Here is a 25,482-nt window from a genome sequence, read left to right on the forward strand (position 1 = left end):
CGAAAATCAATTTTTGAACTCATCAAACTTTCACCACAGAGAGAATAAAATATCACTCATGATTTATTCTCGAGAAAAACAAACGGTTGACAGGAGAATCGTTTATTTAGTACATTATTGGGACAACATAAAGGTTTGTAAAAAAAATAAAAAAAAGAGTAAGTCGCTCTGGATAAGAGCGTCTGCTAAATTACTAAAATGTAAAAATGTAAATGTACAGTAAATGTCACCTGGATGTTCTAATCCAAAAGCCATCTGAATGCTAGTACTAGTAACAGGACAGATGAAGAAGCCGAACACCAGCCATCTGATGGATCACTTCATCCTATAGTCTTCAGGTCTGTAGAAAGAACACATACATTAGAAAATCAGTCACGTAGAACAGGAAAATACATATAATCTCAATGGGAATAACCTGTATAATATAAGGTTAAATGAAATATCACCATGTTAAGTATCATGTATGTAATATGGCCTTTCAATACAGCAAAACAGAAGACAGTTATTACTAAGTTAAGTAGCTCTACTATTCACAACAAACGACTTTATATTGTATTACATTAGTATGTGTTGATGGTATTAGATTGAGACTATGTCGAGTGCCTGGTGAGTGTTGATGTGATGTCAGTCAGTGAATATCAACTAGGTATTTAATAAAGGGCAAGGATTGGTTTGCCCTTGAACATCACCCAATGTTATTTAGATCGCTGGAATTCCAGGCCTGAAAGGACTCACTGATTGGTTCTTAAGATTAGATCAGTAAACAGAGAAACACATCATTTATCACAATACAGTGTCCTGACAGGACTATATAATGATGACTGCTAGGGTGGACAGTGTCCTGACAGGACTATATACTGATGACTGCTAGGGGAAGAAAAGGTTGACAGAGAGCATTAAATACGTTTATTTTTTTCCCTCTCAGGGAAGAATACTTTCACAAAGAATATTGACTGGACTCAATTCAAAATGATGGGAGCTTTGAGATACACTGATGAGCAGAGTACTATGGGAAATGTAGTTTACAATGTGGAGTTATTGCCTCAAACAGTTTCCCTCTTTTTACTCAGATTGCCATCTTTACAGACATGTTGACAGATAATCAACTGTCTTGTTTCTTGATAATTAAAATGTGTTCTATCATCAATCACATTTAGGTGTTACTGTCCCTTTGCAGTTTTCTTTCTGTAGTGAATGTTGAGTGTTCCTTGAACACTGTGTTAGTGTAAAGAATTAAACTTGTAGCCTACTCCTATTTTTAAATGGTAATTGAAACCACCTGAGGTGATGTTTCACCCACTTGACATCACACTATTCATCTCAATGTTTTCATTTGAAAGGAAGGAGGGAAGGAGTCTATGCTGAAGTCTTTAGCAAGAAGAAAAACATCTTTAAAAGGATTGTTAACAAGTTACAGAAAGTCTCCGCCTTTAAGCTGGTCTTAGTATTAAAAACTGCACTTCTCAGCTGCAGTAAAAAGCACCGAAATAAAAATAATACAATTCAGCTTTAGGAGACAGTTTCCTTCTCTTACCTTCAATGCCACTTTGGGGCTGCATTCCAAATGGCACCCTATTCCATTTATAAAAGGCCCAGGTCAAAGGTAGTGCACTACATAGGGAAAGGGTGCCATTTGGGACATGCTCCTTGAGTAATGTCATGAGAAAGTTAGGGTTGGGACAATTAACTTAGGATTGATGACATACGCACGCAAAGTGAGCGGAATTAAACAGGGCTACATTTCCTCACTGGATGGAAAACGGGAGGGTCGTGAGAAATGTCAATTTAATCTTCTTTTGGAAAATATTTCTCGCTAACAAAAAAAATCCATGAATCTCATTAATTTGAGTGATCTGGGCTAGCTGCAGGGTTACTGTTGACTGAAATGTAGGGTACCTTATAAGTATGCTACATATGTCTAGACTGGCTTTTCACACCTTTCCTTTTCACTTTGAAATGGAGGAGTAGATTATGTAGATCAGGGTGGAAAAACATCTCATTTAATACATATACATTCCAGACAGAGAGGCAATAAATTGGGATAATACGTAAGGGTAAAGGTGTGTATACTTTCTATAGCTAGTGACTGTATGTCGGAGGGGCTCCTCGTTCCGTACTATGCAGTCAGGATAACAGTTAGAACCAGGGGTGGCAGAAAGGTGAGTGGAGGAGTGATATCACTGATGCTGACCCAGTCACCAAGCTCACAGTGAGGCTACAGTATAGCAACCTGTGGTTGAGGGCAGGTCTAGCTAGCCATCCTTCACAGTGGGTTAGGAAGCCATCCTTCACAGTGAGGCCACAGTATAGCAACCTGTGGTTGAGGGCAGGTCTAGCTAGCCATCCTTCACAGTGGGTTAGGAAGCCATCCTTCACAGTGAGGCCACAGTATAGCAACCTGTGGTTGAGGGCAGGTCTAGCTAGCCATCCTTCACAGTGGGTTAGGAATGAAGGCCACAGTATAGCAGCCTGTTTCAGGGCAGGCTGGCTGGCAGACCATCCCTCACAGTGACTGAGCCTGGCACCGTAGCCTTGGCTGGGCATCGTGCCCCACCACATTAACAAAAGTGGAAAGGTGCCACTGAATCAGGGGCAGGGCTACTCACTGAGACACATCAATACATCACCCCTGGAGGAGAATATAGTGGGATATATATAGGACATCAACAGCATGACGCTATCCTAGCTATAGGACATCAACAGCATGACGCTATCCTAGCTATAGGACATCAACAGCATGACGCTATCCTAGCTATAGGACATCAACAGCATGATGCTATCCTAGCTATAGGACATCAACAGCATGACGCTATCCTAGCTATAGAACATCAACAGCATGATGCTATCCTAGCTATAGGACATCAACAGCATGATGCTATCCTAGCTATAGGACATCAACAGCATGATGCTATCCTAGCTATAGGACATCAACAGCATGACGCTATCCTAGCTATAGGACATCAACAGCATGATGCTATCCTAGCTATAGGACATCAACAGCATGATGCTATCCTAGCTATAGGACATCAACAGCATGATGCTATCCTAGCTATAGAACATCAACAGCATGATGCTATCCTAGCTATAGGACATCAACAGCATGATGCTATCCTAGCTATAGGACATCAACAGCATGATGCTATCCTAGCTATAGGACATTAACAGCATGACGCTATCCTAGCTATAGAACATCAACAGCATGATGCTATCCTAGCTATAGGACATCAACAGCATGATGCTATCCTAGCTATAGAACATCAACAGCATGATGCTATCCTAGCTATAGGACATCAACAGCATGATGCTATCCTAGCTATAGGACATCAACAGCATGACGCTATCCTAGCTATAGGACATCAACAGCATGATGCTATCCTAGCTATAGAACATCAACAGCATGATGCTATCCTAGCTATAGGACATCAACAGCATGATGCTATCCTAGCTATAGGACATCAACAGCATGATGCTATCCTAGCTATAGAACATCAACAGCATGATGCTATCCTAGCTATAGAACATCAACAGCATGATGCTATCCTAGCTATAGGACATCAACAGCATGATGCTATCCTAGCTATAGGACATCAACAGCATGATGCTATCCTAGCTATAGAACTAGGACTAAGTACAGTTGTCGTTATTTTTATAGTTTTATTGTCCTCTCCTGCTGTGGAAACCAACTAGAAGAGTGATTTCTCTCCTCACTGCTGGCGGCCGAACGCTCCTCTATTCTCACACACAGACACCACCGCTAACGACTCAGTTCTCAGTCTCCTCCAGTTAACGCCCTATAACCACTACACCAGTTAACGCCCTATAACCACTACACCAGTTAACGCCCTATAACCACTACACCAGTTAACGCCCTATAACCACTACACCAGTTAACGCCCTATAACCACTACACCAGTTAACGCCCTATAAACACTACACCAGTTAACGCCCTATAAACACTACACCAGTTAACGCCCTATAAACACTACACCAGTTAACGCCATATAAACACTACACCAGTTAACGCCCTATAAACACTACACAAGTTAACGTCCTATAACCACTACACCAGTTAACGTCCTATAACCACTACACCAGTTAACACCCTATAAACACTACACCAGTTAACGTCCTATAAACACTACACCAGTTAACGTCCTATAAACACTACACCAGTTAACGCCCTATAACCACTACACCAGTTAACGCCCTATAACCACTACACCAGTTAACGCCCTATAAACACTACACCAGTTAACGCCCTATAACCACTACACCAGTTAACGTCCTATAACCACTACACCAGTTAACGTCCTATAACCACTACACCAGTTAACGCCCTATAAACACTACACCAGTTAACACCCTATAAACACTACACCAGTTAACGTCCAATAACCACTACACCAGTTAACGTCCTATAACCACTACACCAGTTAACGTCCTATAAACACTACACCAGTTAACGTCCTATAAACACTACACCAGTTAACGCCCTATAACCACTACACCAGTTAACACCCTATAACCACTACACCAGTTAACGTCCTATAACCACTACACCAGTTAACGCCCTATAACCACTACACCAGTTAACGCCCTATAACCACTACACCAGTTAACGCCCTATAACCACTACACCAGTTAACGCCCTATAACCACTACACCAGTTAACGTCCTATAACCACTACACCAGTTAACACCCTATAAACACTACACCAGTTAACGTCCAATAACCACTACACCAGTTAACGTCCTATAACCACTACACCAGTTAACGTCCTATAACCACTACACCAGTTAACGTCCTATAAACACTACACCAGTTAACGCCCTATAACCACTACACCAGTTAACACCCTATAACCACTACACCAGTTAACGTCCTATAACCACTACACCAGTTAACGCCCTATAACCACTACACCAGTTAACGCCCTATAACCACTACACCAGTTAACGCCCTATAACCACTACACCAGTTAATGCCCTATAACCACTACACCAGTTAACGCCCTATAACCATTACACCAGTTAACGCCCTATAACCACTACACCAGTTAACGCCCTATAACCACTACACCAGTTAACGTCCTATAACCACTACACCATTTAACGCCCTATAACCACTACACCAGTTAACGTCCTATAACCACTACACCAGTTAACGCCCTATAACCACGACACCAGTTAACGCCCTATAACCACTACACCAGTTAACGCCCTATAAACACTACACCAGTTAACGCCCTATAAACACTACACCAGTTAACGTCCTATAACCACTACACCAGTTAACGTCCTATAACCACTACACCAGTTAACGCCCTATAAACACTACACCAGTTAACGCCCTATAACCACTACACCAGTTAACGCCCTATAACCACTACACCAGTTAACGTCCTATAAACACTACACCAGTTAACGTCCTATAAACACTACACCAGTTAACACCCTATAAACACTACACCAGTTAACGTCCTATAACCACTACACCAGTTAACGTCCTATAAACACTACACCAGTTAACGCCCTATAAACACTACACCAGTTAACGTCCTATAAACACTACACCAGTTAACGCCCTATAAACACTACACCAGTTAACGTCCTATAACCCCTACACCAGTTAACGTCCTATAACCCCTACACCAGTTAACGTCCTATAACCCCTACATCAGTTAACGTCCTATAACCACTACACCAGTTAACGCCCTATAAACACTACACCAGTTAACGTCCTATAAACACTACACCAGTTAACGTCCTATAACCACTACACCAGTTAACGTCCTATAACCACTACACCAGTTAACGTCCTATAAACACTACACCAGTTAACGTCCTATAAACACTACACCAGTTAACGCCCTATAACCACTACACCAGTTAACGCCCTATAAACACTACACCAGTTAACGCCCTATAACCACTACACCAGTTAACGTCCTATAAACACTACACCAGTTAACATCCTATAAACACTACACCAGTTAACGTCCTATAACCACTACACCAGTTAACGTCCTATAAACACTACACCAGTTAACGTCCTATAACCACTACACCAGTTAACGTCCTATAACCACTACACCAGTTAACGTCCTATAAACACTACACCAGTTAACGTCCTATAAACACTACACCAGTTAACGCCCTATAACCACTACACCAGTTAACGCCCTATAAACACTACACCAGTTAACGCCCTATAACCACTACACCAGTTAACGTCCTATAAACACTACACCAGTTAACATCCTATAAACACTACACCAGTTAACGTCCTATAACCACTACACCAGTTAACGCCCTATAAACACTACACCAGTTAACGCCCTATAAACACTACACCAGTTAACGTCCTATAACCACGACACCAGTTAACGTCCTATAAACACTACACCAGTTAACGTCCTATAAACACTACACCAGTTAACGCCCTATAACCACTACACCAGTTAACGCCCTATCACCACTACACCAGTTAACGCCCTATAAACACTACACCAGTTAATTCTCACTCCTGTGTTATTCCAAGCGAGTTATAGCTGCAGTCAATTTGAGTATGCGTGATCAGAATCAAACTCAGACACAGATTTTCCCTAAACCTCAGGAGCATCCTTCTCCCCACCCAGTCAGCCAAACATTACACTACAATAATTATGTCACGTAATTCTGGACTTTCACAGTTTTCTGTCAGATTGAAAACTACCATTTCCTGTTCTTTAATTACAGACAGGAAGTAATGAGGTGGCTGTCTCATTATCACGTCAGTGTCTACTTCCTGTATGATATGTTTTAATGAAACGCTCCGTTGGGTCGTCCAGACCAATCACTGCTGTGGTTATTAGAGTGAGAACACATTTAAACATACTGCTCCAAAACCTTCCTCAGTTCCACTGCTCATTGGGATGAATTACTGGCCTCAAAAAAAGTTCTTATGAATTCGCTTAGAGAGAACATCTCTATTATTTCAATACGACTTTAAATGAAAGATCTTAAGCGCATTAACACATGTGGGTATCAGTGTTTGAAAAAAGTGAGGTTCACAGGCAAATCTTGAGAGAAACATCAATAACTCCTCTCTAGTTTTTCCTCCATCGGGGTTCCAACTTGAATCTTCACCCACCCACACTACAGCCTTTGGTTTCGATTGCAATCAGCAGTTTAAGCATCCAAAGGGCCTAGTGTGTGTGTGTGTGTGTGTGCCTGTGTGTTAATGAGAGGTGAGTCCCTGGCCCAGACTAACCCATTTCCCTTCATTGAGCCATCCACTTATTTAACTCTATAGGAACATGACCTCCTGAGTGGCGCAGTGGTCTAAGGCACTGCATCGCAGTGCTAACTGTGCCACTAGAGATCCTGGTTCGAATCCAGGCTCTGTCACAGCCGGCCGCGACCGGGAGACTCATGGGCGGCGCACAATTGGCCCAGCGTCGTCCAGGGTAGGGGAGGGAATGGCCGGCAGGGATGTAACTCAGTTGATAGAGCATTGCGTTTGCAACGCCAGGGTTGTGGGTTCGATTCCCACGGGGGGCCAGTATAAAAAATAATAATAATAATAATAATAATATCAATTCACTAACTGTAAGTCGCTCTGGATAAGAGCGTCTGCTAAATGACTAAAATGTAATGTAATGACCGATCACGTTTCAACACGTCATACTCATTATCATAATGGAGTCATTTGTCAGCCCGGTAACAAGTACCCGTTTCTCACATCAATAAAGACCACAGGAATACGGTGCTATGCTGTTTCCATCCTTACTTACAGGCAATAACAGAAGTAGGTTTCACGCGCATGCGCACACAGAAATGTTTTTACTAAATCATTATTTTGTGGTTTCTACTAGTTATTTGAATGTTTGTGGTAAGCTAAAGCTAGCGTAGCATCTAGGTCATAAAATGCCTAAAGATTTGGCCGCTCTTGTAGAGAGCAGTATCACAAGGCATTTAACTGCGTCACGGCTGATATGAACAGCAGGCTGTGGACTGAGGAACAATGGATAAGTGACATGGCTATAGGAACACAGCAGTCTGTAATAGAACTATGGTATGTGTCTGTTCCTCCTAACCAGGCTGTTCTAAATGTGTCTGTTCCTCCTAACCTGGCTGTTCTAAATGTGTCTGTTCCTCTATAAACCAGGCTGTTCTAAATGTGTCTGTTCCTCCTAACCAGGCTGTTCTAAATGTGTCTGTTCCTCTATAAACCAGGCTGTTCTAAATGTGTCTGTTCCTCCTAACCTGGCTGTTCTAAATGTGTCTGTTCCTCTATAAACCAGGCTGTTCTAAATGTGTCTGTTCCTCCTAACCTGGCTGTTCTAAATGCGTCTGTTCCTCCTAACCTGGCTGTTCTAAATTTGTCTGTTCCTCTATAAACCAGGCTGTTCTAAATGTGTCTGTTCCTCTATAAACCAGGCTGTTCTAAATGTGTCTGTTCCTCCTAACCTGGCTGTTCTAAATGTGTCTGTTCCTCTATAAACCAGGCTGTTCTAAATGTGTCTGTTCCTCTATAAACCTGGCTGTTCTAAATGTGTCTGTTCCTCTATAAACCTGGCTGTTCTAAATGTGTCTGTTCCTCTATAAACCTGGCTGTTCTAAATGTGTCTGTTCCTTTATAAACCAGGCTGTTCTAAATCAGTTAGAGATTCAGCGCAGGCCAGGCTGGAGAGAGCTGTGTGTGTGAGGATGTGTGGGTGTGATTAAGGATGGTGTGTGTGAAGATGTGAGAGAGAAGATGTGTGTGTGTGTATGCGTCCATGGAGGAAGACTGGGAGGAGAGGATACTCACGGGGTCCATAGAGTGGGGAAGGCTTCTCGTTCCTCCTGGCTGTACTCATTCAGTCTGCGAGGGATCTCTCTGGGCTGAGGCAGCTCCTCTGTCAGGTTCATAAGGATGTCCTCAGGAAGATCCTACCATACAATTACATACAACAAAGCCATTTCATGGATCTGTATGACACCACGGCTATAGCCAGGGACAGGAACACAGTCTTAGATCTGGATCTGGATGACACCTAGGCTATAGCAAAGGAACACAGTCTTGGGTTTGTAGGTGTCTTCACTTCTCAGAGAGGGAAAACACACCTGGGTGGGAGAGGTGCAGGTCAATGGAAAATAAGACTTTTACATTTACATACCGTATTATGGGCATAGAAGCTAGACTGGGACTAGTCTTTTCTAAATGCTTTACCACAATGGAAACTAGTCAGACTTGTGTTATCATTGATATTTCTATGTCCGTTCTGCTTGTTCTTGGCTGTATATGTAGTCATTTAAAATTATTAAGCAAATTCAATCAATCAATCAACATGTCAGACATATTCCCTCCACAACAGGGGAATAAAGAGCAGTTATTTTATCTTCAGGGAAGAGGTGGTGTGTGGCGTCATTCTTTTACTAAAACTTCCCGTTTCATTTTCACACAATATTAGATGTCAAAGTCTTAAAGACAAGTCTTACATCTTCAGGGAAGAGGTGTAACCGTTGCATCATGGTCCTTCTGGAGAGGTTCCTAGGCAGCATCCCATATACTGCCAGCTTTACTATCTGTTGTTGAAGAAGAAGAAGAAGAAATCATTGATACATCACTTGGATAGGCTACTTAGGTTGTGTCCCAAAATGGCACCCTAGTGCACTATATAGGGAATAGGGTGCTATTTGGGACACCCTTAACACAGACAGGCGTTTGATGTAAGACTGTTGGATCAGGGTTGTCATGTTTACATCTCTAGAGAGGAGCAAGGTCGAGGTCCATCATTGAGCCATCTTTAATATGTATCCAGTGGTGACCAGTGGAGGTCCTGTTAGGTCCAGGGAGGTATACTACAAAGCAAGATCAATGAGTTAGCCAGCTAACTTCCCTAATTTGTTTTTAGAAAGATATACTTGAAATGGGCATGGTCTAATTGAACCAACAACCAAAAACATATCTCTAAGTTTAGCTTTCTTAATGTGCTAGGTTTAAACAATATGGTAATATCTCCACCTTACCCTCCGCTTGTTAATGTAGATAGTAAAGAGTACTGAGCAGTCTCCCCTGTAGACAACTTTATAGACCCCTTTAATATTCTCCTAACCTCATCTAAACAGTCTGGTTTTATTCCTCGTATCCCTCCCTCACCCTGTGGTGTGAAACATATTCAGTGTTCCTTGGAGCCATGTGTCACGATCGCCAACTGGTAGCAAAGAATTTAGAAATAAATTGTGTTATCCTTCAACTGAGACCCTGAATGTGCTGTGCCACAACCCCTCCTCTCTTCCCCAGTTTCCTTCTCCAGTCTTTCCCTGTTCCTCCCCTCCCTACTCCCGTTGGCAAACCGACCAGAAAAATGACATGTTATTCCTACATAACCGTCCACCACTCAAATCCAACCTCTGCAATAAGAATACCACGTGAAGGGAAGAAAAATCTAAAATGTCACAAAGAAGTGAAAATCTCTTCATATTTGACTTTTTCCTCTCACCTACCATTTCCAGCTGAATCCCTTCATACATATCTATCCCCTGTGAAAATTCATCAGTCCTATTCCTGTTAAATGACGACCGTGGTGTGTGGATGATGGATGTGTGTTGTATAGGGACACCATTCGTCACCACGGCTACAGAAGGTGGATGTCACCCCCAACGTGATCATTACCCACAATTACCTCTGATAGATTCTCCCCCCACTGGAATAACTCAGCTAGAGACACACATCCATCTCATTAATGGAGGTTTAACGTGCCAGAGAAGCCTGGAGAGGGATGGGGGGAGAGAGAGGAGGGGAAGGGAGATGCAACTGGCCAGGGCTGGGGAGGAGCGCTGAGGTGAGGGATGAGGACAGTTAGGGAGAGGTGAGCTGGGGGAGAGAGGAGGCCTGGGGAGGTTTGGAGAGGGCTAGGGGGGCGATGAGGGTTGAGAGGCTGCAGGCCAGAACTGGGGAGAGGCAGGCAGGCAGTCGGCCAGGCCTTGGAGCTCTGGCCTGGGCCATTCAGCTCTACAGTATGGAACTGGGGTAGGAGAACATGTGGCTGTTCTGTTCTCTGGGCAGGGCAGGGCTAGGATAACATGTGGCTGTTCTGGTCTCTGGGCTGGGGTAGGATAACATGTGGCTGTTCTGTTCTCTGGGCTGGGGTAGGATAACATGTGGCTGTTCTGTTCTCTGGGCTGGGGTAGGATAACATGTGGCTGTTCTGTTCTCCCTTCCTGCTACGCCATCACGGAGGGGGATGCCCCTCACACACTATCCCTCATGTTTAAACTTTGGGAGATAGACTTACGGAAAGGGAACATGTATCACTTCAATGAAAAGGCAGGTGTAAATAAAAGCTAGGTTTATTGTAATGTAGGGAGTAGGATCAGTGCACTGCTAGGAACTAAATAGATGAGTCACTACAATTGGAAAAGGGAGGATTAATGTACACTACCAGTCAAAAGTTTGGACACGCCTACTCATTCAAGGGTTTTTCTTTATTTTTACTATTTTCTACATTGTAGAATAATAGTGAAGACATCACAACTATGAAATAACACATATGGAATCATGTAGTAACCAAAGTGTTAAACAAATTCTTCAAGTAGCCACCCTTTACCTTGATGACAGCTTTACACACTCTTGGCATTCTCTCAACCAGCTTCAAGAGGAATGCTTTTCCAACAATCTTGAAGGAGTTCTCACATATGCTGAACACTTGTTGGCTGCTTTTCCTTCACTCTGCGGTCCAACTCATCCCAAACAATTGGGTTGAGATCGGGTGATTGTGGAGGCCAGGTCATCTGATGCAGGACTCCATCACTCTCCTTGTTGGTCAAATAGCCCTTACACAGCCTGGAGGTGTGTTTTGGGTCATTATCCTGTTAAGCTAAGCGGGACACTAATCCGGACTACAGCTCAGCGTTCAACACCATAGTGCCCACAAAGCTCATCACTAAGCTTAGCTTAAGGTACATTTAATTAATGTATATGTAGGCTTAGCTATAGGTACATTTCGTCAGTTAACCACTTGGGACGGCACTGTTGAAACATTCATGTATTTGAGGCAACACAAACAAAACATTATTCAGACCATCCATCTAAATAAGAGCAATGCCAATGTGCTCTAAGGCAGAGGAGAGAAAACATATAGCCGAATTCAAGCCGAAATGGGTTTAGTTTATTCCTTGAAAAGTTAATCTCTGGGTTGCAATAAGCTCTGCTGCTGCTCCTTTATCTTCCTTCACACCCAGCTAGGCCTTTCCCCAGATTCCAGTAGACATTCTCCTGAAGGTGTAATAGTCTGACAGACCTGTACCAGCACAAGATGCTGCGTCTGTGATAATACACAAGTGTGTCTGTCTGAAAACAACACTTCCAAAATCCTCCCTGATGATTCTGGAGCAGAACACTACCTCTCTGGAACCAGAGGGATGGGAGACTTACAAGGACAGGAGTATTAATACACCATAATTCATTCTTTCCCAGCGGGCCATTTGTAACGTTTTTATAGACAAAACACGTCACGCAACTGTGGGACAGCTCATATTTCATAAAAAAAAAAAAAAAATCAATACATAAATGCGATGCAAAATGCAACTGCTACCTGAATGCCATGCAATTCTGACATGTTGATGAATTATGAAATGCAGCTTTAGCTAGGCCTAGGAAGGAAACTTTAAAGGCTGAAGTTACTGTCTAGGTACACCTGAGAGGACAGTGTTTATTCCGTGCTTCCAAACAGACTGCAGTAGCACACAAATAAACAATAGCTAACTCACCAGCCAGTTTATTAGGTACACCACCCTGTTCACGAGGCCATGGCTTGCTATATAAAGCAGGCAGACAGGCATCCAGTTACTGTTCGACTGAACGTCAGAATGGGCAAAACGAGTGACCTAAGCGACTTTGAGCGTGGTATGATTGTCGGTGCCAGGCACGTCGGATCCAGTATCTCAGAAACGTCCGCCCTCCTGGGCTTTTCACTCACGACAGTGTCTAGAGTTTACTGAGAAATGGTGCGACAAACAAAAAACATCCAGTCAGTGGCAGTCCTGTGGGCGTAAACAGCTCGTTGATGAAAGGTCGAAGGAGAATGGCAAGAATTGTGCAAGCTAACAGGCAGCCCACAAACAGACAACGGCAAAGTACAACAGTGGTGTGCAGAACGGCATTTCGGAAATGCACAACTCGTCAATCCTTGTCATGGACTATTGTAGCAGACGACCACACCGGGTTCCACTCCTATCAGCTTAGAACAAGAAACAGAGGCTCCAGTAGTCACACGATCACAAACACTGGACAACTGAGGAGTGGAAAAACATTCCCTGGTCTGACAAATCCTAGTTCCTGATGCGTCATGCTGATGGCAGAGTCAGGATTTGGCGTAAACTGCATGAGTCCATGGACCCATCCTGCCTGGTGTCAACGGTACAAGCTGGAGGTCGTGGTGTACCGCCATCCAATCTACAGCAACTGCGTGATGCCATCGCGTCAGCATGGACCAACATCCCTTTGGAACTTTCCCAAAGAATTCCAGCCGTTCCGGAGGCAAAGGGCGATCCGACTCGGTACTAGATGGGTGTACCTAATAAACTGACTCAAAATACTTACCGCTTTGGGGTCTTTCAAATGTAGCTGGGTGGCTGTGACTTGTTTAAATCCACCGGGAAACCTTTGGGAAAGAAACAAAGCTGAATTTAGAGGAAGACACACTTTGGTATGACAAATCAACTTTACACACATATGCTTAGTCAACCACATCACTCATTACACAGATCAGTTCACAGGCTCCACGTTTCAATGAATAGTTCTCCTTGACTGATGAGTAAACACAGGTACAGATAAAACACTCCTTTGTGTTCAGACAGTCTGATCAAGGCCTTACTGGGTGTGGGAGGAGTAGACCTTCTGTTCCCATTTGTTCCCAGAGAAGGCTATGTGTCTGGTGTTCATGACTACTACATGATCTCCAACATCACCTGAGGAACACAGAGACACACGCTCATGATAAAGAGCACAAACTTTATAGAAACACATTTTGCTGACACGTTACAAATGGATGTCCTTAGCTCCTTTTTAAAAGATTATCAAGGAATGCAGGAAAAGATTCATAGTTCAAATGCCACCAAGTAGTTTCTGAATTAGATATGGAGAGAGAATGATAGATGACTTTCCAACTCCTCTCCATCACTCTCTACTTAAGCAGATATACACTTTGGGAAAGGGAACATGTATCACTTAAATTAAAAGCTAGGTTTATTGTAATGTAAAGGAGGAGGATCAGTGCACCGCTAGGAACTAAATAGATGAGTCACTACAACTGGAAAAGGGAGGATTAATGCACACTACCAGTCAAACGTTTGGACACACCTACTCATTCAAGGATTCTTCTTTATTTTTTTACTATTTTCTACATTGTAGAATAATAGTGAAGACATCAAATCTATGCAATAACACATAAGGAATCATGTAGTAAACAAAAAAAGTGTTCAACAAATCAAAAAAATATATGTTATATTTGAGATTCTTCAAATAGCCACCCTTTGCCTTGATGACAGCTTTGCACACTGTGAAGCATTTAAAACTTTTGACTGGTAACGTATAAAACACCAACAGTAAACCCTTCTTAGTTTGAATGGTCGTTCAACAACGAGCAGATCACATTTAATAGAATAGGTCAAACAGGGTCATAGAATGGGTCAAACAGCATCATAGAATAGGTCAAACAGGGTCATAGAATAGGTCAAACAGGGTCAAACAATAAGCCCCCTTCACTCTCCAGCATTCCAGCAGTTAACAGAGCACAGCTCCAGGGATGAGGGGAAAGTAAATGGACATGTTTCTCTATCCCTCAGGGTCCACACACACGTACCTCTACATCCAGGTGTAGAGGCATTCACCTCACACAGTCAAATCAAACTCAAATAGTGTGAAGAGCCACAGGTTTTGAAAGAAGGCTGAAGGCGGTTGATGAAAAATAAGTGGTGGGTTCCATCTGAGCCCTCTGTTTACGTGCATAGTTGGGACCTATTGGTTTCATAGTGATCCTTTAGCGCCACCATGTGGTCATTGTTATGGCTGCAAAAAATCCAGCTCAGAATATGTCCTTGCTCAAATTAAAATCAAATCCAATTTTATTTGTCACACGCGCCGAACACAAGTGTAGACCTTACCGTGAGATGCTTACTTACAAGCCCTTAACCTACAATGCAGTTCAATAATTATTTACTAAATAAAGTACAAAATAAAGTTCCACAATAAAATAACAATAACGAGGCTATGTACAGGGGTACCGGTACCGAGTCAATGTGCGGGGGTACAGGTTAGTCGAGGTCATTTGTACATGTACGTAGGGGTAAAGTGACTATGCATAGATAATTAACAGAGAGTAGCAGCAGTGTAAAAACAGGGGGGGGTAAATAGTCCGGGTGGCCATTTGATTAATTGTCCAGCAGTCTAATGGCTTGGGGGACGCTGTTAAGGAGCCTTTTGGACCTAGACTTGGCGCTCTGGTACCGCTTGCCGTGTGGTAGCAGAGAGAACAGTGGGGTGACTGGAGACTTTGACAATTTTTTGGGCTTCCCTCTGACACAGCCTAGTATATAGGTCCTGGATGGCAGGAAGCTGTAGCGCCGTATGGTCAGATGCCGAGCAGTTGCCATACCAGGCGGTGATGCAACCGGTCAGGATGCTCTCGATGGTGCAGCTGTACAACTTTTTGAAGTTCTGGGGACCCATGCCAAATCTTTTCAGTCTCCTTAGGGGGAAAAGGCGTTGCGCCCTCTTCATGACTGTCTTGGTGTGTTTGGACCATGATAGTTTGTTGGTGATGTGGACACCAAGAAACTTGAAACTCTTGACTGCTCCAATACAGCCCCGTCAATGTGAATGGGGGCGTGTTCGGCCCTCCTTTTCCTGTAGTCCTCGATCAGCTCCTTTGTCTTGCTCACGTTGAGGGAGAGGTTGTTTTCCTGGCACCACACTGCCAGGTCTCTGACCTACTCCCTATAGGCTGTCCAGGATCCAGTTGCAGAGGGAGGTGTTTAGTCCCAGGGTCCTTAGCTTAGGGATGAGCTTTGTGGCCACTATGGTGTTGAACTGAGCTGTAGTCAATGAACAGCATTCTCACATAGGTGTTCCTTTTGTCCAGGTGGGAAAGGGTAGTGTGGAGTGCGATTGAGATTGCATAATCTGTGGATCTGTTGGGGCGGTATGCGAATTGGAGTGGGTCTAGGGTTTCCAGGATGATGGTGTTGATGTGAGCCATGACCAGTCTTTGAAAGCACTTCATGGCTACCGATGTGAGTGCTACAGGGCGGTAGTCATTTAGGCATGTTACCTTCGCTTTCTTGGGCACAGGGACTATGGTGGTCTGCTTGAAACATGTAGGTATTACAGACTCAGTCTGGGAGAGGTTGAAAATGTCAGTGAAGACACTTGCCAGTTGGTCCGCGCATGCTCTGAGTACACATCCTAGTAATCTGTCTGGCCCCGCGGCCTTGTGAATGTTGACCTGTTTAAAGGTCTTGCTCACATCGGCTACGGAGAGCGTGATCACACAGTCGTCCGGAACAGCTGGTGCTCTCATGCATGCTTCAGTGTTTTGCTTGCCTCGAAGCGAGCATAAAAGGCATTTAGCCCGTCTGGTAGGCTCGCGTCACTGGGCAGCTCATGGCTGGGTTTCCCTTTGTAGTCTAATAGTTTGTAAGCCCTGCCAAATCCGACGCGCGTCAGAGCCGGTGTAGTAGGATTCAATCGTAGTCCTGTATTGACGCTTTGCCTGTTTGATGGTTCGTCGGAGGGCATAGCGGGATTTCTTATAAGCGTCCGTATTAGTGTCACGCTCCTTGAAAGCGGCAGCTCTAGCCTTTAGCTCGGTGCGGATGTTGCCTGTAATCCATGGCTTTTGGTTGGGATGTGTACGTACGGTCACTGTGGGGATGACGTCGTCGATGCCCTTATTGATGAAGCCAGTGACTGAGATGGTATACTCCTCAATGCCATTGGATGAATCCCGGAACATATTCCAGTCTGTGCTAGCAAAACAGTCCTGTAGCGTAGCATCCGCGTCATCTGACCACTTCCGTATTGAGCGAGTCACTGGACCTTCCTACTGCTTTAGTTTTTACTTGTAAGCAGGAATCAGGAGGATAGAATTATGGTCAGATTTGCCAAATGGAGGGCGAGGGAGAGCTTTGTATGTGTCTCCATGTGTGGAGTAAAGGTGGTCTAGAGTTTAAATTCCTCTGGTTGCACATGTGACATGCTGGTAGAAATTAGGTAAAACAGATTTAAATTGGCCTGCATTAAAGTCCCCGGCCACTAGGAGTGCCACTTTCTGGATGAGCCTTTTCTTGTTTGCTTATGGCCTTATACAGCTCGTTGAGTGTGGTCTTTGTGCCAGCATCGGTTTGTGGTGGTGAATAGACGGCTATGAAAAATATAGAGGAAAACTCTCTTGGTAGATAGTGTGGTCTACAGCTTATCATGAGGTACTCTACCTCAGGCGAGCAATACCTAGAGACTTCCTTAATATTAGAAATCACGCACCAGCTGTTATTGACAAATAGACACACACCACCACCCCTCGTCTTACCGGACGTAGCTGTTCTGTCCTGCCGATGAATGGAAAACCCAGCCAACTGTATATTATCTGTGTCATCGTTCGGCCATGACTCGGTGAAACATAAGATATTACAGTTTTTAATGTCCCGTTGGTAGGATAGTTTCGAACAGAGCTCATCCAGTTTATTCTCCAGTGATTACACATTGGCCAATAGAACGGATGGTAGAGGCGGGTTACCCACTCGCCGTCTAATTCTCATAAGGCCCCCTGTACCTTAGTCTTTTCTTCACGCGAATGATGGGGATTTGGGCCTGGTCTCTGAAAAACAGTATATCCTTAGACTCATTGAAGAAAAAAACTTAGTCCATTTCGAGGTGAGTAATCGCTGTTCTCATATCCAGAAGCTATTTTCGGTCATAAGAGACGGTAGCAGCAACATTATGTACAAAATAAGTTACAAACAATGCAAGAAAACCACACAAAATAGTACAATTGGTTAGGAGCCTGTAAAACGGCAGTCACCCCCTCCGGCTGGCTGTGAAGGAAGCATCAAATTAAAGCCTCAAATCAATTGCGGACTGTATTGCACAGTCGCACACATTCAGGAAAACACACATCATTAGTCAATTTCTAAATGGGCATGTTGCTAGCTGTCTACTCACTCAGTGCATGGTAGATCGGTTTGTGTTTCCCCTGTAGCCTGATTGCACACATTGTGGCAATCTTCCCTGGAGGCTGCATCCGAGCGTCTATCAAGTACCACGATCTGGCAAAGGTAGCCCATTGCTGAATAAAAGGGGAAGAGAGAGAGAGAGAGATCAAGTCAATTCAGAGTTTCAGACACAGTAGTAGCACATCAGCACACAGTTGTCAGCTCTCAAGCCACAAACATATAGCTGAAGGTTGACTGGGGCACAAGGATTAAATTAATAATTTAAATATTTGCAAGAAAAGATCCAACTGTAATTTAGGACTACGATTTAATAAAGAGATTAGCTAGCTGGACAGATTACGGATAGCTAGCTAACGTTGGCGACATGTACCATTGGCCAGCGATGAGTTTTGCATATAATTTACCCTGACATTTACACATTTAATTTTAGTTCTAAATACAAAAAAAATCACACGTTATGTATAAAAGTAAAGTGTTACCTGGGCAGATTTAGTAAAACTGGACATATTACATGAATTACAAGCACATCATTCCCCGATTGACCCCCAACGAGAACAGATGGTGCAGCGTTGTATTGAGTCGAAACATGGATGAAAACTCAGTTCCTGGGTGCAAATTGTAGATCTGTTCCTGAAATCCTGAATGCATAACTAATACATTTTCGGTTACTAATATGTAACAGATGATATTGGTATATTTTAAGGAGAAACCATCAAAGAATATGCCAAATAATATCTGGTTTTGATAATATCGCTCATGGTCATTAAAAATGCATTTTTGCCACCGGTTGTATTTTGAAGTAGCGCCTTGATGTCCCCGGAACTTTAGACGACAACTTCCGTTTCCAGAGAGAGCGCGCGGAAATGAATTTGACAATACGAAAAAAAAAGTATTTTTATATTTACATTTATACTGAAAACTGATGGTAGTAATTCTGAGGAATGGATCGGTACGTGCTAGTTGTTTCTTTTAACCAAGAAGAGGATAAATGCGCGAAGGGTACATTAACGATACCTTTTGTAGCGGACTCGGATTTTGTGTTTTGCAAGCTACAGTAACTAGCAACTGTAGTATGGAGCAGCAGAGCCTTCTATAGTAGAGATGCTGATAAACATACTATGAGCAATGGTGAGGTTTCTGTAAATGCAAATCATAACTTCTTGAATTATTGTAATCGTTTATTTTACAGCATTGGAGGCTGCCAAACAGATCTATGATAAACTGGGGAATATCTCCTGTTGTAATTCAACAAGGAGGGTTTCTCTGTTTCCAGGTAAGCGCGTGTGCGTGTGTGTGTGTGTGTGTGTGTGTGTGTGTCTATGTGTCTGTCTGTGTCAGGTGTCTTGTTTGCAGAAACTATTGCAATATGTCTACCTGCTTTTAAATTTTTCCAAGGGGAAAGTAACATTAGCTAAATGTGATTCCATCATCTTTCTCATCTGCCTCCTAAGCCTGCTCTCTGAGTGGTGGTCCTGCCTCACAGAGGTGGTATTTTGCTGTCCAGGCATGTCATGGGACATCTCAGGTAAGTGTCATGTCAAGGAATGTCTTGTATTAGTCAGGGATGTCTTTCTGACCCTACTCTGACCTTCTTTGTGTTTACACTGGTGATGTCTGCCCATGTCCTGCACCGCATGCAGCTTCTACTGTTGAACACGAAATCAAACCATTTCATCAGTTATACGTGACACAGTTATACGTGGTCCTCAAACCTATTCACCACATTGACTGAGTGTCATCACCTTTCACCACATTGACTGACTGCCATCACCTTTCACCACATTGACTGACTGTCATCACCTTTCACCACATTGACTGACTGTCATCACCGTTCATCACATTGACTGACTGTCATCACCTTTCACCACATTGACTGACTGTCATCACCTTTTACCACATTGACTGACTGTCATCACCTTTCACCACATTGACTGACTGTCATCACCTTTCACCACATTGACTGACTGTCATCCTCCCTGTCTCTGTTTGTAGTTCTGCAGTGCAGAGTGGGAGGAGCTGGGTAGTTGTCAGAAGAATGATGACCAGGAGGAAAGCCCCAACAATATGGATGCCTGTCTCCGTACTCTGGATGACCAGGAGGAGAAGACTGACCAGCCTGGCCCACGGCAGACTGAGTACGAGTGATATTCACTGGGCTCTACAGTGCGACCATTAGACATGCATTTGCAACAAAAAAATAGATCTGTGCGAACTGCAAAAGTGAAGTATGAGCACGTCTGCGAGTAAAATGTATAGGTACGAAGAGACCAGAGATTCAGTCTCAGTCAGACATGCAAGTGTCACCGTTACCACGGTAACCTCCTGCCCTTAAAGGGGCAGCTGAACATTTTTGTCTCGCCTAGGTGACTCAAATATTTGAGGGTACATTGTGCTTGATTTAGCATAGAACACCCCAAAAACGTTTAGTCATTTCTTATCATTAAAACACTCTTTCTCAAATACCTTAATTGTGCTCCTACATTTTATTTTTGTGCTCCTAAATGTTTCAACTTAAGAGCACATGTGCTCCTTGTAAACAATGTCAGCGTAGAGCCCTGATTTAATTCCCTTCCGAATCTGTCCTCTGTTGTACATCCCAGCTCTGTGCTCCTCTATAATACTCATTTGGCAGTATTTTAAACAAACATACAAAGTTTACCTTATTTCCTCTTGAGATGTTTTAGAACTTTCTGAATATCACATTTCCTGGCTGTATTGAAATGTAGTGTCCGTTCGGAGGTGAATGAATGAATAGTTGATTAATGAAGTTCTGATTTGTGATGACTGCAGGTTGTATGAAGAGGCAGCAGAAGGACTGCACCTTTTATCAGACAGGCTTCCCCATCCAGGTAACTCACTCCATTCACCTTGGTTCATTCTGCCAGACCGTGAAAGATTTCTCTATATTCATGATGTATCTTATCCAGGAGTTCTCCATATTTCCTACATGCCTGGGCTTGTTTTGTGTTAGTTTACTAGGTGTTTTATGGCTGACTCTGTTTCTCCTAGATGTGATATTTGTGTTAGTTTACTAGGTGTTTTATGGCTGACTCTGTTCCCCTCTGTTTCTCCTAGATGTGATATTTGTGTTAGTTTACTAGGTGTTTTATGGCTGACTCTGTTCCTCCTCCAGGAAAAGCTCTGCTAGATGTGATATTTCTGGGTGTTGCTGAAGAGGCTCCTAACCTGAAGGACTTCCTCCCTGTGATTGGCTCATTGAAACACATGCAGGCATGGCACTCAGCCAAGATTACCATAGTGACTGAACACCAAGCTGGGTAAGGACAAAGAACAATTATACAAAATGATGAGTCCACTTGACACTGGAATCCTCCCTGCAGTTGTGCCTGTGTGATCTCCATTGTACCACTAGAGGGCAGCATAGAGTTGTTGACTGGCTAAATACATAGATAAACGGAAGCCTATCCTTCTTTACTTGTTCCTCCAGGTGGCAGAAGCCAGCCTCCAACCTGTCAGCCAGTATAGTAGATACCAGTGGCATCATGACCTGTATTGATGAGAGGGAGTTATGGAGAGGAGGTGTTATTTAGCCAATCAGAATGGTTTATACAAATATTTTGACTGTTGTATTCATATACTTGACCACTAGGGGGCATATGTTAGTAAATCTGCAAAAGAAAGAAAGAAAAAACGCAAGTGAAAGGAAAGTAGGTGTATTAAATATTACAATATGATGTACAGTGCATTCGGAAAGTATTCAGACCCGTTGACTTTTTCCACATTTTGTTATGTTACAGCCTTATTCTAAAATGGATTAAATATATGTTTTTCCTCATCAATCTACACACAATACCCCATAATGACAAGGCAAAAACAGGTTGTTAGATTATTTTGCAAATGTATTAAAAATAAAAAAACAGATATCACATTTAGATAAGAATTCAGACCCTTTACTCAGCACCTTTGGCAGCGATTACAGCCTTGAGTCTTCTTGGGTATGACGCTACAAGCTTGGCACACCTGTATTTGGGGAGTTTCTCCCATTCTTCTCTGCAAATCCTCTCAAGCTCTGTCAAGTTGGATGGGGAGCGTCGCTGCACAGCTATTTTCAGGTCTCCAGAGATGTTCGATCAGGTTCAAGTCCGGGCTCTGGCTGGGCCACTCAAGGACATTCAGAGACTTGTCCCGAAGCCACTCCTGCGTTGTCTTGGCTGTGTACATAGGGTCGTTGTCCTGTTGGAAGGTGAACCTTCGCCCCAGTCTGAGGTCCTGAGTGCTCTGGAGTAGGTTTTCATCAAGGATCTCTCTGTACTTTGCTCCGTTCATCTTTGCCTCGATCCTGACTAGTCTCCTAGTCCCTGCCGCTGAAATACATCCCCACAGCATGATGCTGCCACCACCATGCTTAACCGTAGGAATGGTGCCAGGTTTCCTCCAGACGTGACGCTTGGCATTCAGGCCAAATAATTCAATCTTGTTTTCATCAGACCAGAGAATCTTGTTTCTAATGGTCTGAGAGTCCTTTAGGTGCCTTTTTGCAAACTCCAAGCTGGTTGTCATGTGCCTTTTACTGAGGAGTGGCTTCCACAGAGGAACTCTGGAGCTCTGTCATAGTGACCATCAGGTTCACCTCCCTGACCAAGGCCCTTCTCCCCCGATTGCTCAGTTTGGCCAGGCAGCCAGCTCTAGGAAGAGTCTTGGTGGTTCCAAACTTATTCCATTTAAGAAGGATGGAGGCCACTGTGTTCTTGGGGACCTTCAATGTTGCAGAAATTGTCTACAGACAATTCCTTCGACCTCATGGCTTGGTTTTTGCTCTGACATGCACTGTCAACTGAAGACCTTACAGGTGTGTGCCTTTCCAAATCATGTCCAATCAATTGAATTTACCACAGGTGGACTCCAATCAAGTGTTAGAAACATCTCAAGGATGATCAATGGAAACAGGATGCACCTGAGCTCAATTTCGAGTCTCATAGCAAAGGGTCTGAATACTTATGTAAATAAGGTATTTCTGTTTTTTATATTTAATAAATGTGCAAACATTTCTAAAAACTTGTTTTCGCTTTGTCATTATGGGGTATTGTGTGTAGATTGATGGGGAAAATATGTAATTTAATCCATTTTAGAATAAGGCTGTAACATAACAAAATGTGGAAAAAGGGAAGGGGTCTGAATACTTTCCGAATGCACTGTAGATTATGCTGCCCTGGGAGAATGTATAGGGGTCATGTGTGGGTCAGGGTGCTCAGTGTGTGCCAAGCCTAGGGCTGTAATGAAGGGCTGCTCTGTCTGGAGGCCTTGCTGGGCCTGGGGTCAGGGTGCTCAGTGTGTGCCAAGCCTAGGGCTGCTCTGTCTGGAGGCCTTGCTGGTCCTGGGGTCAGGGTGCTCAGTGTGTGCCAAGCCTAGGGCTGCTCTGTCTGGAGGCCTTGCTGGGCCTGGGATCAGGGGTTAAAGGTATAATGACTAATCCAGAGCCCCCTGGCACTCAGGACAACAGCCAGGGTTACTCATCCCCTCACCCAGCCCCCTGGCACTCAGGACAACAGCCAGGGTTACTCATCCCCTCACCCAGCCCCCTGGCACTCAGGACAACAGCCAGGGTTACTCATCCCCTCACCCAGCCCCCTGGCACTCAGGACAACAGCCAGGGTTACTCATCCCCTCACCCAGCCCCCTGGCACTCAGGACAACAGCCAGGGTTACTCATCCCCTCACCCAGCCCCCTGGCACTCAGGACAACAGCCAGGGTTACTCATCCCCTCACCCAGCCCCCTGACTGGGACACAGAGGGGGCATGAGAACCGGCTGTGCCCGACCCTGAACCCAAACCCCAGTCTCGACCGATACTTTTATGGCTCAGCCGTTATTGATTGCAGATCCGCCGTCTTGGCAATGCTTGTACTCAGTGAGAGTTGATAGACGTGTTGTGAATTTAGCCTTTTTTAATGTTCTTTGATTTAGAGTATATTTTTGCAAGTCAAAGATCACACATTTTAGATCTGTAACTTTACAACACAACTTCCTCCTCTAGAGTTTACTGTTCCCTTACATCCTTCAGAAGACATCAGCTCAGCTGTCACTGTTACAACGTAATTAGGTTTTTCCATAGGAATATACATTAATTCCTTTGGGACATTGACAGTGCTGTAGCTACATTTGAGGACTCTGAGGTTCTAATTAATAAAATACTAATGTATTTTTTTAGGAACTCAGTCGGGGTTTCAATTTACTGTTGAGAGTTAGAATAGTAGAATACACAAGGTGCAGTTTCTTAACTTGGTAGTGCATCGGAAGTTTTTGTTATGTTTTAATGTCACTCACTGACAGTCACTCAATTAGCCCATGTCAGTTAAAAATGTATCAATTTTTTTTATTGGTAAGTTAGTCTATCCAGATATCTAAACTTGTAGTAATCATGGCCGAAATACCCACCGGACACGCATGGAACGTGCCCAGGGGCCCTGACCTCCAGGGAGCCCCCATTTTTTATTTTTTTTGTCACTCACTCAAATATTGTGTTAACATGGCAAAAATGTGTAGAATTGCAGAAAATGTGCTTGTAAAACTGCAACAAAAATAAGTTATGTAAAGAAAATGTATTCGTTTACCTTTTGTTCGTAAGTTACTTTTCCTGCTAACAGATCCCTCTGATCCCAGTGCTGATCCCTCTGTATGTATTAAATGATCGTTTTTAATCCCGGTGCTGAGTTAATGTATAGCGGCTAATTGTATTGCTAATAGGGAATGTGTTTGTAGATCGACTCAATGAATGAAGCTACAGCCACTAGTGCTGAGCGATTAACTGAAATGTCTGTTATTTTTAGGTTTTTAAACAACTAATTGACCAATATCTGTTCAATTATTTGAATTCTATTTTCGTTCGTTTTTTTCCTGTGAGCTCAATGCGCAGTTTCTCTAGAGATAAATCAGATCAAGCCCAACTGCGATGTAGAGTTGTAGTTTCCAACAGGCCAATATTCTGCATAATTTAGCGCAGAAAACATGTTAATTAACTACAATGACCATAATCCATTGCATGCCTACTTGTCCGGTCTGTGTGGTGCAGACATGGAGAGGGAGAGAAGAGACAGAACGCGCGATCGAGAGGGACAGAGAGCAGTTGCTTTGCAAAGGTATCTCTATCTGAAAATACATGATCTAAGTGATTGATAGTTGGTATTCAGCAGTCATAAAAGTATGCCTTATTTACTTTGAAGAACTACTAAAATAGTGATTTAGTCAGACAGCAGCTCTATAGAGATGAGATGATGACTTGGAAATAAATAATAGTCATCAAATAAAACAAATGTAATATACACA

At 43.4% G+C, this 25,482-nt stretch overlaps 2 protein-coding genes across 2 annotated transcripts; one reads left to right on the top strand and one right to left on the bottom strand.

Moving 5' to 3' along the window:
- Positions 1-45: 45 nt before the first annotated feature.
- On the bottom strand, positions 46-18,786 carry LOC121542743 (39S ribosomal protein L13, mitochondrial-like). The gene is made up of 7 exons (XM_041852264.2): positions 18,678-18,786; positions 18,188-18,311; positions 13,845-13,938; positions 13,571-13,631; positions 9,466-9,552; positions 8,795-8,916; positions 46-340 (listed from the first exon to the last, which is right to left on the bottom strand). Exons 1-7 carry the CDS (start codon positions 18,702-18,704, stop codon positions 316-318), a joined length of 540 nt encoding a protein of 179 aa, XP_041708198.1. The 5' UTR covers positions 18,705-18,786; the 3' UTR covers positions 46-315.
- Positions 18,787-19,057: 271 nt separating this feature from the next.
- Positions 19,058-21,749, top strand: LOC121542742 (mdm2-binding protein-like). The gene is made up of 7 exons (XM_041852261.2): positions 19,058-19,197; positions 19,388-19,471; positions 19,650-19,723; positions 20,191-20,333; positions 20,989-21,047; positions 21,332-21,476; positions 21,647-21,749. Exons 1-7 carry the CDS (start codon positions 19,140-19,142, stop codon positions 21,747-21,749), a joined length of 666 nt encoding a protein of 221 aa, XP_041708195.2. The 5' UTR covers positions 19,058-19,139.
- Positions 21,750-25,482: the final 3,733 nt, after the last annotated feature.

This window comes from Coregonus clupeaformis, unplaced genomic scaffold (assembly GCF_020615455.1).
Source record: "Coregonus clupeaformis isolate EN_2021a unplaced genomic scaffold, ASM2061545v1 scaf0163, whole genome shotgun sequence".
In the NCBI taxonomy this organism is placed as follows: domain Eukaryota; kingdom Metazoa; phylum Chordata; class Actinopteri; order Salmoniformes; family Salmonidae; genus Coregonus; species Coregonus clupeaformis.